Below are 13,232 nucleotides of genomic sequence, written 5' to 3'. Positions count from 1 at the left end.
CAGCTATCAAATGCCAACAACTGTGTCAACAGCAGAAGAAACTGCCATCTCATGAGCATGCTCTACAGAGGGCCTTTTTGGTCAGATGCACCTACCAGCACGCACGTACTGCGTTCTGCCATTTTGCAGTGCTTCTGCAAAGGAGAATTCTCCCCAATAGGAGCTTGTAGTAAGTCTTGAGTAGAACTTCCTCAGTAAAAACCACAGCATGGCAGATAAACAAAGCTATTTTGGCATCTAGCTCTAATTGATACCATTGCATGTAGACATCAAGCACTGCAGGTGATCTTGGTGTTGGTCATGCTGCTGTTTTTACAGGGTTGAGGGGAACAGTGGCAGCAATAAGATCAGAGCTGCAGTTTGATGGGATTGGTAGCAGGCTTAAACTTCTATGCTCAAGTGGAGATTAGTTTCTAATAGAAAGGGACGAGGGAGAAATGTGGAGAAGAAAGACAATGAAGAGCGCGCTTCCATCGCTGCTCAAATGAGGCCTACCTGGCTGGTTGAGAGATTGAAGTGCATTGCAACAGCATATGCTGTGTCCATGAACAGCTCAGGCATGCTCACCAGGTCTTCAATAGCTTGAAGCTTCAAACCTAAGAGGTGGCGGTCTATTGCGTTCCCCCTTATTGCCTGTATAGAAGGAAGAGTAGGTGAGAGCTTGTCTAGCGTCAAAGTGAGCAACGCTATCAACTTTGGGGGGACGAAGGGGGGATCATTTCTAAATATCTGTCAAGTCTACAGCTGGGTATTGCCTTTAGGAGCTAACAGCCAGTCTTGTTTCAAACGCCTGACAATGAAACACCCCAGCGGAACCAACCTTACAGTTCCTGCCTATGTGCTTGTGGTTTAAGGGGGCCTCATGCAGCTGTCACATTTATTAGCTACAATGACAGTGAAGACCGAAGCTATTTTGATATTTGATTTTGCTTCCTGTCACAAGGGGCACTTGCACTGCTAGCTAGAGAGAAGGCGTTCAGGCAGTGCCCTAGAGCCCTGTCAGATCAGAGTTAGCTCTGTGCAACAGCACTAGTGGCCGCGTTGCTGTGCCGTAGAGATAATGCTCTTTAGGTCTCATCTTTAACCAGAACCCTCGTTTACTGGTTAAAACCCCATAGTTGCAGAGATCACTTACCATATCCGTGTACTCCCTGTGGGCCTGGGTAGCTCTCCTCAGCAAGTCTGCTTTCTCCTGGTCCTGAGGAGAACACACAGAGCTGGCTGTAAGTTTTTGCCCAGAATGGGTAACCTCATTTTGGCTGTTCCTGTTGGATGGATGGAGGCATTTCTGCCTTGTGTATCTAAGTTAAACTAATGTTAACCTTTAAATTATTTTGTTTGGCTGTGTTACATCGCTCTGAATGGAGTTCTCCATCCATCAGCAGTAGAACTTAATGCGAGTGGCTAAGCAGACTTCTAGAAGGGAGGGACTTTTTGGTAGGATTAGAGAACTTCACATGTATTGAAAGCTAGGGAAACAACACGTGACAGGACAGCCAAATGAAACCCAAGGTGTGCAATTACATACTCCAAGCTGTGTTTCAGCTTAACCTTCCTATCGGGTGCAGTTCTGCTTAGCTGAAACCAGTTGACAGAGTTAGCCCAATGAGTGGCTTTCCTTATTTTCTGCAGTGGAGTCCTCTCGCTCCACTTCTTTGAGATCCTCACCGATTTGTCGGGGTCATCCATGGATTGCACAAACTTAAGAGAGTCGACAGAAGTGGAGCGGATGGTGTCTGTGCGGCCCAGACGGAACATCCTTAGCGATGCACTCTCGTATGTGGCACAGGCGTGGCCATACATCCTGGCAGAGGGAGAAGAAAGAGAATTACAGAACAGTTTGGGCTGGAAGGGACCTTAAAGATCATCTTAATTCCAATCCCCCTGCCCTGGGCAGGGACGCCTTCCACTAGACCAGGTCAGCCTGCTAGAGACTCGTTTGTGACACCTTTATCAAGCTCATATATTTGAGTCTGAAGGTGAAGAGGTTGAAAAGCTTTCTGTTAGTGGGCTTACCTGTAATATGCTAGCTGCAAGGCCAGCTGGATGAAAGCATCAGGACTTATCTTTTCTGACTTGGGGAAGGTTTTCCCAAACTGATGAAAGACCATGACTTTGACATCCAGGTCTTCGACCATTCTGCAAGGAAAGAAAGAGGAAGTGTTCCTTCACCTTTAGCTTGTTTTTGTAACGTAAAGGTATGACTTGGCTTTCGTGAAGCTGAGAGAGAACAGTACTTGGACCTGATGTACACAGGGACCCACAGCTCCATCATACAGAGAGCCATTTAAACAGCATCATGGAGATGAGCTTTTTTTGGCCGCTGCTAAAAATCTGCACTGAGTTGATGGGCTTATGTCTTTGTATGTATCTAGTAACCCTAGCTGTATTCCCTAAAGCCTTGCTCTTTCTCAGTAAAGTGGGATGGATAAGCAAGTGCCTCTCTTCAGCACCTTTGAGTTTCCTCTTGGCAGGTGGCTTTAGTGTGCTTTTTAGCTAGGTTTGATGCTGCTGACCCAAGAAGTTACTTGGAAACACCCCTGGTTGCAGCAGGGGAAGGCTGACATGTTTCAAACGAGGGTGTGAGTTACTCTGAGTCACCGGAGTGCAGACTTCTGAGTGCTTTATACGTACATGTTGAGGTTCTGCTTTGCCTTCTCTATGTCATTCTTGATTTCTGGAGTGATGTTAAACCGCAGCTTCCTGGGCATTGGCAGAGGAATCATCGGTGATCTCACCAGTTCAGGTTTCTTCCTGCTCAAAGAAATGATTACTTTTAACCAGTCTTTTGATGTGAAGTTCAGCTAAGCACAGTAGAACCTGTGCAGAAATCCAGAAGAAATCAGCCCTGGCACTTTGTGACACTTGTCACATGCTGAAATATACTTCACAGCGACATTGCAATGTTTTCTGAAGGGCAAGAGCAAAGTCTCTTCTGTGTCTTCTGCCCAAAAGGAACACCTCTCTCAGGCAGAATTGCTGCTAACTCTGAACCATGGAATTCCCTAAGAATGGACGCTCAATTCTCATCGTAAATGCAAGAACTACTCTAACTGCATAGCATAGCATTACCCTTCTTCTAGAAAAAGTTCTTGGTGAGCAAGGAAGAGGCATGTTCTTGGGGAAGCAGGTGGCTTAAAACCCATTTCCAAAGCTGAGGAAAAGCAGAGAAGGCAGGACTCACGTGTACTCCACGATGTGATCCAGAAGAGCAACGATGGGTGGGCCTTCTGAGGGAGCGTGCTCGTATACGAGACCACAGGAGCCGTCTTCAGCAATGATGAACTGTGAGAGAGAACAAAGGAGAGTGCTGAGGATGGACATCCAGTACGTGAAGCAGGAGCTACCCAGACAGAGCTCTGAGTATCTCACTGCTCCATGCCAGAATGGACAACTCTCCTTTTCCTGCATGCTTGAAAGGTAACACAAAGGTCTCGTTTAGCATTAGAAGTCTTTGAGCAGGTCTAGAAGGATCTGAGAGCACTGTTACAGTTTTACAAAGTTAACTGGAGAAAAGAGTGTGCCTGATAGCTTTATTGGTGTGCTCAGTGCCCTGGCACTACAGCGTGGTTCAATGGATTTGATTTATTTAGATGCAGACGTAATACAGGAATAATATCACCGTGTGCTGACTTAGCCTCACTTTTCAATTAGCTGAAACATCTAAGCTCTATCCCATCGATGAAGAGTGCCAAATAGGAATAAAATAACCGAAAACACAAAGAGTTCAGCAGAGATGAGAATCTTTTAAAGCACCACTGCGACAATCTGTGAGCCAAGACAGATCAACTAAAAGGAGAAGCTTGAGTAACAGCTGCTCTTGAAGGCTCTCGACAAGACTGAATGGAGAAGAGAACAGAGGGATGCTGTGGGATGGCAGCTGATGCTTGGAAGAAAAAAACAATGAAAGAGAACAACACCACAACCAAAAAAAATAAATAAAATAAACTCCACAACCCTGGGCAGCTTCTGCTGAAACGGGAAAAGTGACAAGCCTAGGGAAAATACAAGAAACAGACCTCCCTATGTTTGGGCTGCCTCCAAGCAGATGAGGCATTGTTCACCGCAGGCAGAAAATTGATTTACAAGGAACACAAAGAATAGCTACACTGAGTAAGCGTGGGCAGAGGCAGCGAAAGGAATGAGAAGTCCCTGAAGCAGGAACGAGTGTGTGTGGTGACAGCAAGGGAAACCAAAGGATTGCACGCTGCCAGCCTCCCTACCTTGTCTCTCCTATTTTTGCACTCTGGTATTAGAGAAACTTTCCTGCAAAAGTTTCTGGATCTTTTTGGGCCCTTATAATCTCAGGAAAAATCACTTCTGTCAGACCCACATCTTCAAAATCTTCAGAGCATCAGCACTTACTTGAAGGGTTTTGTCGAACCATCGGTTCCCGCTGTTCCAGCGGCTGCCTCCCCCGTGCAGCATCTGAGCGGCCACGCGGCTCTTGTAGATGTCCTCGGACACCCGCGGCATTGGGGCATCGAGGCAGACAGTGCAGATGCTCTTCTCAATCGTACGCACGGATTCCTTGTTGGTCTTATCTGGGAGAGAAGAGGAACAGCAAGTAAGAAGGGGGAGCTGAAATATTTGCATTTTAACTGGACAGAGATTGGAATTTGAAAGAGGAAGTCTGAAGGACGCAGCGTTGGATCCCCATTGGGCTGTAATGCAGTATTTGTCATTGTGGGGTTGATCACTTCTTAAAGTTATAGGCAGTTGTGTTGCTACAGGTGCAAGCACGCTGCATTCAGCCTCGTATTTTCATGGTTCTTATATCTCACCCATTTGCAAGGCAACAAACTCGAGGATTTCAGGTTTAACGCACCAAACTTCAGACTTCAGGTGCGTACCTTCTAAAACAGATACAGCAACACTTTGCAATGAAATACGTTTCTTCTTTGGGGGTGGAAAATTCACATATCTGCCCAGACCAAGCTTCAAAAGCTTTCCGAAGGAAAGAACTGAGCAGAGCACAGCGATGAAGCTGGCATTCAAACATCTGTGGTGTGTGGGAGCTCTTGCACACCGGGGGCTGCACAGACCTTTCAGAAGGTTGTTGTAAGCTTTTGCCCAGCTGTTTCGGTGGTTGGTGGTGAGGATCCCGATGGGCTCTTTGTTTGTTTGGAGGGAGGTGTTCCAGATCTTCTCCAGCTGAATAAAGAGCTGGTCGGTGGTAAGGGGACTTCCGTCACTGTTGTAAACGTCCAGCTCAAAGAACTGAAGAAAAGAGCAGACAAAGATATAATAAATGAAAGAAATCTACCTGCAGGAACAGGGAGCAGCTGTGCTAAGGAGGTAAGAGCTGACCTAAGAACGCAGCTTGTAAGCAGACGTTTGAAGGATGTTCAGAATTGAGAGACTCGAGTCCAAATTCCCTTGTAGGTCATAAATACAGCCCAGGTTTTCAGAAGCTCAGAAACCACGGTAATGAGGGCCAAAACACCTGAGGAATTCCCAGTTCCTAGACTCGCCCACCCTGGTAAAATTTGTTACCAATTTCCAATCTGAGGCCCAATCTCCTAAGTCGGCACTGAGAGATGGGAATTGCAGGGACAAGAAAACAAGAAGAGAGCTTTTTTTTTTCTGCCTCATCCCTTGCTCACACGGGGCAATCCCAGCTGTTGTCCAGCTAAGGCCAAAGAGGATAAAGAAAGTTGGAATGCATCCCTGGTGAGGCAAACCCTGCGGGCAGAGACTTCGTTTGCTTTCCTCAGCAAGCTGTGCTGCTCGAGAGGGACACGTGCATTCAAACAGACCCTGAAAGCCCAAGAGCTGCCGTACCTGGAAGTTGTGAACCACCGTGATGTGCCTGGACTGCTTCTTGCCTTTGGCGTAGTTGACAATGGAGTCCCGCTTGGGCCCGGGAATGCGGCAGGATGAGAGGATCTGGTAGTACTGGTTCATGCAGAGGGGCTTCCCACCCATGTACTCCACTGGGAGGGTCTCACTGGAGGCACAGCAAGGTAAGGAATGACGGGGAGAGAAAACAGCAGCGAGAAGGCCTGCGCTCCCCCACAAACCAGGCCCAGGATCAGCCCTGCAGCCGCTCTATCTCCCTCCAGTAAGACCTAAACAGGTGTGCTGGTGGCATAAAAGGGCCATCCTTCCCCGTTCCTACTAACTTTTTAACAGGAACCACAGAAAGTGTCTGTTTTCTGGCCTTTTGTGAAGGGGAAAAACACCGTCCCCCTCTACAGCACCAGAGAAATAGATCTGCGGGCCTCCCACGTGGCTTAGCACACACCGTGCTGCCTGCAGAGAAGAATCCAGGGCATGTTTTGCTGGGAGACGTCTGCTTTCCAGTAAAATGGCACAAAACAAGTTTTCAGCTATAATCTAGGGTGGTGGGTGCCCGATCTGCTATGACTTTGTGAACCTGCCTGGGCCTCAGTCATCCTCCAACTGCCCTGCCCGCGGTTGGCCCCGAGCCCTGTCTGAATTTGGCTGTAAAGGTGTGGTGTTGGCAGCGTGTTAGCAGATGCTATTTCGGGAACGTAAATCATGTACGTGTGCTGGAGATTTGTTGGTGCTCCGAAGAGAGGGGGCAGGGAGGAACGAGTCTCTCCAAAGCCAGCTGGAAGATGAGGAACGCCAGAAACCCAAAAGGAGAGAGAGAGAAATTCTTGCTGCCTGAGCTATGACTTGTTCTGTGGGCAAACTCAAGTATGCAACTCCACAAGACTGTCAGGCTCGATCCCTCCAAGCGTGCATGCGTGCCAGTGCGAGTGTTAAGGTAAACAAAGATCATGAAGAAAGGAAAGAAAAGTTGCTCTTCTCTAGCAGTGGTGACCTTGGCAGTAAGCAGCAACGTTGATTACAATATCTCTTTTCAAATATGTGCTGTTTTCTTTCAGCTTTCTCTTTAAAAAGGAGATTAATTGACTAGACTCGGCCTCTCTGTGACAGCGAGGAATGTGCAAGAAGTCAGGAAGGTTGCTAACTCACTTGTCAATCATGGTCTTGAAGTCCAGGATGCCCTCGATCAGCTTGGCAGCAAACCTGGCAAAATAACAAATGCAACAAGTTGAGATTCAAACACGGAGTAGCTGGGGCTGGGGGGTTAGCTGATGAGGAGCAGCAGAGCTGCTCTCTGCTCCGTAGGAAATTCAGCTTTTCTGCCAAGCCCTTGTTGTGTCCAGCTCTGCTTCGCTGATGCAGCCACTGTGGGGTTTTAGTTTGAGATTGCTGCATAGTCCAACCATGTGGCACTTCTTTTTATGTGACTACATTGTCAGGGAATTCTGGACGACTTTAAAGAAAGGGCATAGTCTGGAGGCATAACTGGCCCTCTCACAGACGCATTTTCTACGATGTTTTTTGATTTTTGTCGCTCTGTAGTTCAGAGTCGTGGCAGTGCTGAGAAAAGGGGACTTGTGCCTCTCCCTGGCCGGGAGCCAGCTGTGAGTTTCAAGTTCAGCCCCAGCACTATCTCTGGATCCAAGACTCATCGCTGCCGATTTAGTTCCTGCCCGCTGCGCGTTTCTGCTGCTGATGCAACCCTAAGAGCATTCCTCTGGCACCCAAGGGGCTGTACCAAATGCAGGTATGCTGCACGCCGACGCTTCGGCGCTGTGTTTACCAGGATCAACATAAACACTGCAAATGTCAGCTCCCAGCAGGGAGGGAGGCTGGGACGAGCCACATCAAACTGCTTAGCCTGGGAGCGACAGATGGGCCCGCTCCAGCCTGAGAGCTGCCACCCAAGCACGGGAGGAAGGAGGCCAGAGGTCACTGTGACAAGAGGTTGCACTCAGCTGAGCTTCAAAGGCTTACACGTGGTAGGAGCATTTGGCGTTTGGAGGCAGTGTCACAGCTTTGCTCAGCCTCTCCATCCCTCGTAAAGATGAAAGGCAGGCAGGCCGAGAAGCTCGGGGCTGTTAAACAAATAAAGCACATCTCTACAAAATTTTTCAATGAAAAATTACTTGGAGTTACTTTAGGAAGATACTGAGAAGAAAATGAAGAAGTAAAACCGCTTGGAAACAGAAGTGGGAGAGCCTCTGTTCCGTTCCAGAGAGCAAAGAGCCTGGGAACGGAGTTAGGGCTTCAGTGGGAGACGGGGGAAAGGTTTGTTAGGTGACTTACTGTCAGCCAGCAGCGTTGCCTGACTGAGGATCGAAGAATACTTTCTAACCTTGCCTTCTGATACTTGAAGCTTTAGCCTCAAGCCATGCTGTCGAGCTTCTTTATGCAGTCACAAACCATGCAAACACTTCTAAACTGTATTTGACGTGGGAGCCCACCTTATCACACAGCTGCTCCATTCTGCTGCTTGGAGCACCCGTAGAACGCCAAATCCTACCTCCTATGTAGATAACGTGAGTGAATATGAGCAAGAATTTTCAAAGATGTTTGTGTAATCTTGCAGTGAGCTTGCAAGGCTCCCCCTCTGCACCCCTGGTGAGGTGTGTTGAGGTGTGTGGAAGGCAGGGGAGGGTTTGTTCTCAGCCTCGCTGCTCCCCTGGCTGCTGCTTCTGGTGTGTGGGGAGCTGTGGGGATGTGTAGCGGTGGGAAAGGTATTGCTGTGTAAAGGTCAGTGCAGAGGGCAATCGCAGATGGAGTTTGAAACACACACGTGGAGGTGGTTAAAAATTAAAGGGATCCCACAAGAGAGAGAGGAGAGGACTCAGAGGCTGGTGCAGGAATGAGGGAATTGGCTGCGTGTGTGGGCAGCAGCGGGCTGGGGCTGGCTGCGGGATGCTGCTCGCTGGCAGACAGGAGCCAGACAAAAAGCAGGGTTTGATTGTAAGAGAGCTGGGGACGGAGAGGGGCTGGAGACTGTTAATTTTCCAAACCATAAATCCACAGGTGAAACGACAAAATAGGGGACAGTGCCCTGCAGGAATGGTCTGAATGACAGCAGCCTCCCCCATCCCTGAGAACTAGCACGTTCCAGAGATGTTTTTTGGTCTCCCTCACACACCTGGGCAGGTTTTTGTGCCTCCTTCAGCTGCACACACAACCCGAGCGCCTTCTTGGCTTTGGTGTGTCAGGTGTATCCTCACAATGCCCCCTGTGAGGAGGTGTTGGCCATCATGTAGTGACGATTTGTGCTACAGCAAAGACCAAAACTTAGGTGTTGAGTCTCAGCTCAGTGCCTGAGCCACCGGCCTCTCTTCTTAGTGAGATATTCAGCCTGGTGCAACCAGGATTTTCCTTACAGCCTTCCTTATCCGTACAGCACAGCACAGACACGCTATCAAATTAGGTGATCGTGTGCTCATTACTCCCTTTCCCAGTCAGCCCAAACACCCTCCTCCCTGCCCGGTGGAGGTAGCTCGTCCCATCTGAAGCCCAGGGGAAGGCAGAAAAGGGACTCTACCTGAGCTGCCCTTGTCGATCCAGGAAATCCTGCTTAGGTAAGACCACGCCGGGGCTGGAGTGCACCACGACTGGCAGGCGGTACTCCAGGTAAGCCGTCTTCAGCCACCAGTCAGAGAGCTGGGATGGAGAAAGGCAAACATGCAGGCGCAGCGTCTGGTTGTCCCGAGCCCAGGTAAATGCTCTCAGCACGCTGCCCCCAGCTCTGCCCCACACTTGGCAGGCAGCGTTTGGGGTTTGTGCTTTGCTTATGGTACGGTTGATAGGGATTGAGCAGAGAATTCCCTTCAATTTCTTAGGGCAGCTGCGTGATGCTAACAGGTGAAGGGATTTGGTGACCGCAAACGAGGTCAGGGACTCCCTGGTTTGTAATCTCTGCTCACCCAGATCCTGGTGAACTTGCACAGCTCAGGGAGGCCAGCAGCAGGCTGCTGATGAAGATGATGCAATAAAAACACAGATCCCAGGGGCTGCAGCCAGCACGTGGGAGAGTTGTGCAGCACACCGCCTCCCTCCCTAATCAGCACTTGGGGCCAAAGTCCCGACCTACCCAGTTCTCTGTTTTCTTGGCTCTCCTCTCCAGGCCTTTCTGCAGCCTCTCCCCGACGCCTCCCGGCTTGCGGAACTCGGCCACCAGCTCCTGCGTGTGGTTCAGCTCCTCCTCGCTGATGATGGGCTGCAGCATCTGCAGGTAGCGGTCCAGCGTCTGCTGCAGCGGCGGCACGGGGAGGTGGGGCAGCGCTTCTTGATGAAGCAGGAACCTGCCCGGGATCTTGCCTAAAGCCGTCGGCTTCAGCAGGCCGTAAGGCCTGGCCTGTAAAGCACAGAGCAAATGTCGAGACAAAAGCTCCCCCCCGATGTCCGTGAGGTAGCAAAAAACCTGGATCTGGGGGTTTCCATCCCTAATTGAAGGTCTCAGCATGGGAGCAGAGCGCACGAAGCGCCACTGCAGGGTTCAGGGCTGCTGGCTGCATGCTCTAGATGGTTGTAGGATCTCCCAAGGATCTCTGCTTGAACTCCCGAGATCCCGATTCTCATCTAATTAGAGGAAACACTGCCAGGATAATGAAACATCTCCCGCTGTCTCAGCTGCGTTTGACAACGTCAAACCCTTCCATCCCATGCTAAGCGGGAACAAGGTAAATCGTGGAAGAAATTTCCTCTTAGCCAGAAACTGTTTCATTGCTTCTTAGGATGCACAACAGCATGGTAAGATGCCCTCGTGCCAAATCAAACAGCCCTTTATGCTTTGAGGAGGCAGAATGTAGTCAAGGCGAGTCAAAGCTGAGGCACGATCAGCTCCTTCTGCCCCAGTTTTGGCCAGGGATGGTTTTATCACCAGTGAGGGTCGGGGAGGACTGGCTGGGATGTGCTGGTGAACCTCCCAGTTCGTGGAGGATGCTGCTTATTAGAACCTCTATCCGGTGGGGCCGTTGTGGAACTGGCCAAATTGTAGGAGTATTTGGAGAGGGCTCAGAGCGAGCTGTTTGGGAAACCGTGGCTGATGCCACCAGGCTGCACAGATCGCACAGGGAGCGAAAGCCCTGCACCAGATGCTCTTCTACAGGGCTGTGACTTGGCCTGAGGATGCACAGCCAGGGAGAACGCGCCCTTTGCTTTCCCAAGCAGTAAGAAAAGAGGTGGCCGCCAGCCCCCACCGCCCAGGAGGTAAGCAGAGAGAAGAAGAAAGCTGAATCTGTGAGGTGCCAGAGCCTGCCAGGCAGGGCTGAGCCCGCAGAGAAAACGCTCCATGCTCCTCGTAGGGCCTGCTAAGAACTACGGGGTCAAGATTTGGGGAAAGAATGTTAAGAACCAGAGAAAGGGGAATTACTGAAGCGTGAAAGGAGAGGGGCTGGGAAGAAACGAAGGGGGTTAATCACGGCAGCGTGGGCATACCGTACCTTCTCTGCTTGCTTCTGCTTCCTATCCATGGCTGGGAGGACAGAAATGATCGTAAAGCTCTCCCTCGGCCTGTCTTGGTTTCCTCTTCCCCCTGACAATGTGCTGCCCGGGCAGGGCGTCACCTCATTAGCAAATTGCCACATGACTGCTGTGATCAGAGGGCTAAAGGCCAGAGGCAGGCCTGGGAGAGCCGGGGCTAATCTGGGGGTAATCCGACCGTCCGATTGCAGCCAGCGCCATGAAGGCAGCTCTCCGGGAAGCCCTCCCTCTGCTCCTGACCATCAGCCCCACGCTCCCTGTTGGGTGCCTGCTGATTTCTCTTTGATCGATAGTCCTGGGCCCCCAGCCATGGCAGAAGGCAGGGTGCTGGGCATGCTTCGCCCTCAGCACGCAGCAGGGGTGAAGGGCTTCTCGCTTAGAGGCTGCCTGCAGTCAAACGGCAGCGGCCAGGGGGAGAGAAAGCAGAAGATTTCTGTCCAGGAGGGATCCCAAATTCTGTCCTGGAAGCAGGTGGCACCAGGGGGTGTCACTGCATGGGAAGGACTTCTGTGGGGGACGGGGGATTTGGTGCTTTACTTGAGCAAAGGTGGCTGAGGGTGTCGGATGGGAACGGGTCAGTGACTGCCTCAGTAGGGGAATTAGTGGGGGACAGGAGCAGGTTCGCTGGGGGCTGAAGGTGGTGTCCTGCTGCCCTCGCCCCCACACACATCTGATCGTTATTGCGAGGCTGTGGGGAGCTCTTGGGCCATCAACCCTTAAAAAAACAAAAGTGAAAAGCTGTCTCCGAAGCAGGGCACCAACAGAACTGAGCTGTCGCCAGGACTGTTACCCCATCTCTGTGTCTGCCTGAGCAGCTGCGGGGCAGACGAGCAGCCTTTAACGTAGCGAAGATCAAGTTTGATGATCCCAAGCACAGAGCTTCAGCTTTCCCCGGGGGTGACCAGCAGAATCCCAAACCAAGCCGAGAACACACGCTAAAAGCACGGGGAGGGGGATTTGCAACTTTCCTCTTTTACGCCCTTTGCTTCGAGGTCAAACCACTCGGCAGGAGGAGCAGAGCTGAGCAGAGGAGGCGGCAGGGACAGCGCAGAGCCCCGATTTTTTCCTCACGAGTGCCAAGGAAAGCGGACACCAGCGGGGTGTATGGCCGTGCCCAGCCCCGTTCCTTGGGCTGCTGCCCTGTCCCACAGCCTGCCAAGGGGCTGGGGAACCCACCTGGGGCTGTGTCGGGTTGCAGCAGGGTTTGTGGTGGCAGGGGGTTTGTCTTTTTCCTTGGAAGGAGCCAGCGGAGCCCTGTCGCACCCCGACGAGGCGGTTTGGGGCGCGAAGCTGTCCCGTAGCGGTCCCCACCGCCTCCCTATGGGGTCTGTGGGGTCTCGGGGGGTTCGTGGCCAGCTCTGCCCTATTGGGGGGCTGCCTCCCCCTCAGCAGGAACATGGGGACGGGGGGGTGTTGGGGTCCCTGGGGGGGCTCCCGGTGCTGGTGCACACAGCTCTCCACCCCACTCCCCCAAAATTTTGCCCCCTCACGGTTTTAGGGTTCCCTCAACGCCAACCCCACAGGGCTGAGCCCCCCCCCGACCCTTTCCCTGAGCGCCCCCTGCCCAGCCCCGCTCCACCACCCCCTCCCCGTCCCCTCCCGGCCCCGCTGCCTCCCTCTCAGCCCCCACTCACCGCCGCCCTGGCCACGAAGGCCAGCATGGCTCCGCCGCCCCCCCGCCCGCCACAAGGACACCGGCGACACCGGGCGCCGCCACCGCCGCCGCCACCACCACAGCCCCGCTCGGCCGCCAAGGGGCGGGGCCGCCCCGCCGCCATCTTGGAGCGGGGCGAAGCCGGCGCGGCCATCTTGCTTAAGGGCGCAGCCCCGCTGCTGAGGGAAGGAGGGGGGTTTTTGAAGGGCGAGGCGGCTCCTCCGCGGGAGGAGCTGCTCAGGGCTGAGCGAGGAGGCTTGCTGCCCGCTGAGCAGCGCCTCTCCTGCCTCCCAACGCCGCTCGCCCGCTCCCC

General features: G+C 52.1%; 1 protein-coding gene across 1 annotated transcript in view; it reads right to left on the bottom strand.

Moving 5' to 3' along the window:
- CRAT (carnitine O-acetyltransferase) overlaps nucleotides 1–13,073 on the bottom strand; it is a gene marked incomplete at its 5' end in the record, with an annotated part of 16,373 nt that extends 3,300 nt beyond the window's left edge. Inside the window, 13 exons of the mRNA XM_082775771.1 lie at nucleotides 496–633; nucleotides 1,136–1,198; nucleotides 1,669–1,804; nucleotides 2,017–2,139; nucleotides 2,635–2,754; nucleotides 3,185–3,285; nucleotides 4,366–4,544; nucleotides 5,046–5,220; nucleotides 5,785–5,950; nucleotides 6,949–7,002; nucleotides 9,326–9,444; nucleotides 9,875–10,138; nucleotides 12,900–13,073. Of these exons, the coding sequence (XP_082631897.1) occupies nucleotides 496–633; nucleotides 1,136–1,198; nucleotides 1,669–1,804; nucleotides 2,017–2,139; nucleotides 2,635–2,754; nucleotides 3,185–3,285; nucleotides 4,366–4,544; nucleotides 5,046–5,220; nucleotides 5,785–5,950; nucleotides 6,949–7,002; nucleotides 9,326–9,444; nucleotides 9,875–10,138; nucleotides 12,900–13,073 (1,812 nt within the window). The remainder of the gene's footprint in view (nucleotides 1–495; nucleotides 634–1,135; nucleotides 1,199–1,668; nucleotides 1,805–2,016; nucleotides 2,140–2,634; nucleotides 2,755–3,184; nucleotides 3,286–4,365; nucleotides 4,545–5,045; nucleotides 5,221–5,784; nucleotides 5,951–6,948; nucleotides 7,003–9,325; nucleotides 9,445–9,874; nucleotides 10,139–12,899) is intronic.
- Between the last annotated feature and the right edge of the window lie 159 nt (nucleotides 13,074–13,232).

Source organism: Aythya marila (genome assembly GCF_965140915.1).
Source record: "Aythya marila genome assembly, chromosome: 19".
Classification (NCBI taxonomy): domain Eukaryota; kingdom Metazoa; phylum Chordata; class Aves; order Anseriformes; family Anatidae; genus Aythya; species Aythya marila.
The sequence above is the reverse complement of the archived record's forward strand: the minus strand, read 5'-3'. Positions and strand labels throughout refer to the sequence as shown.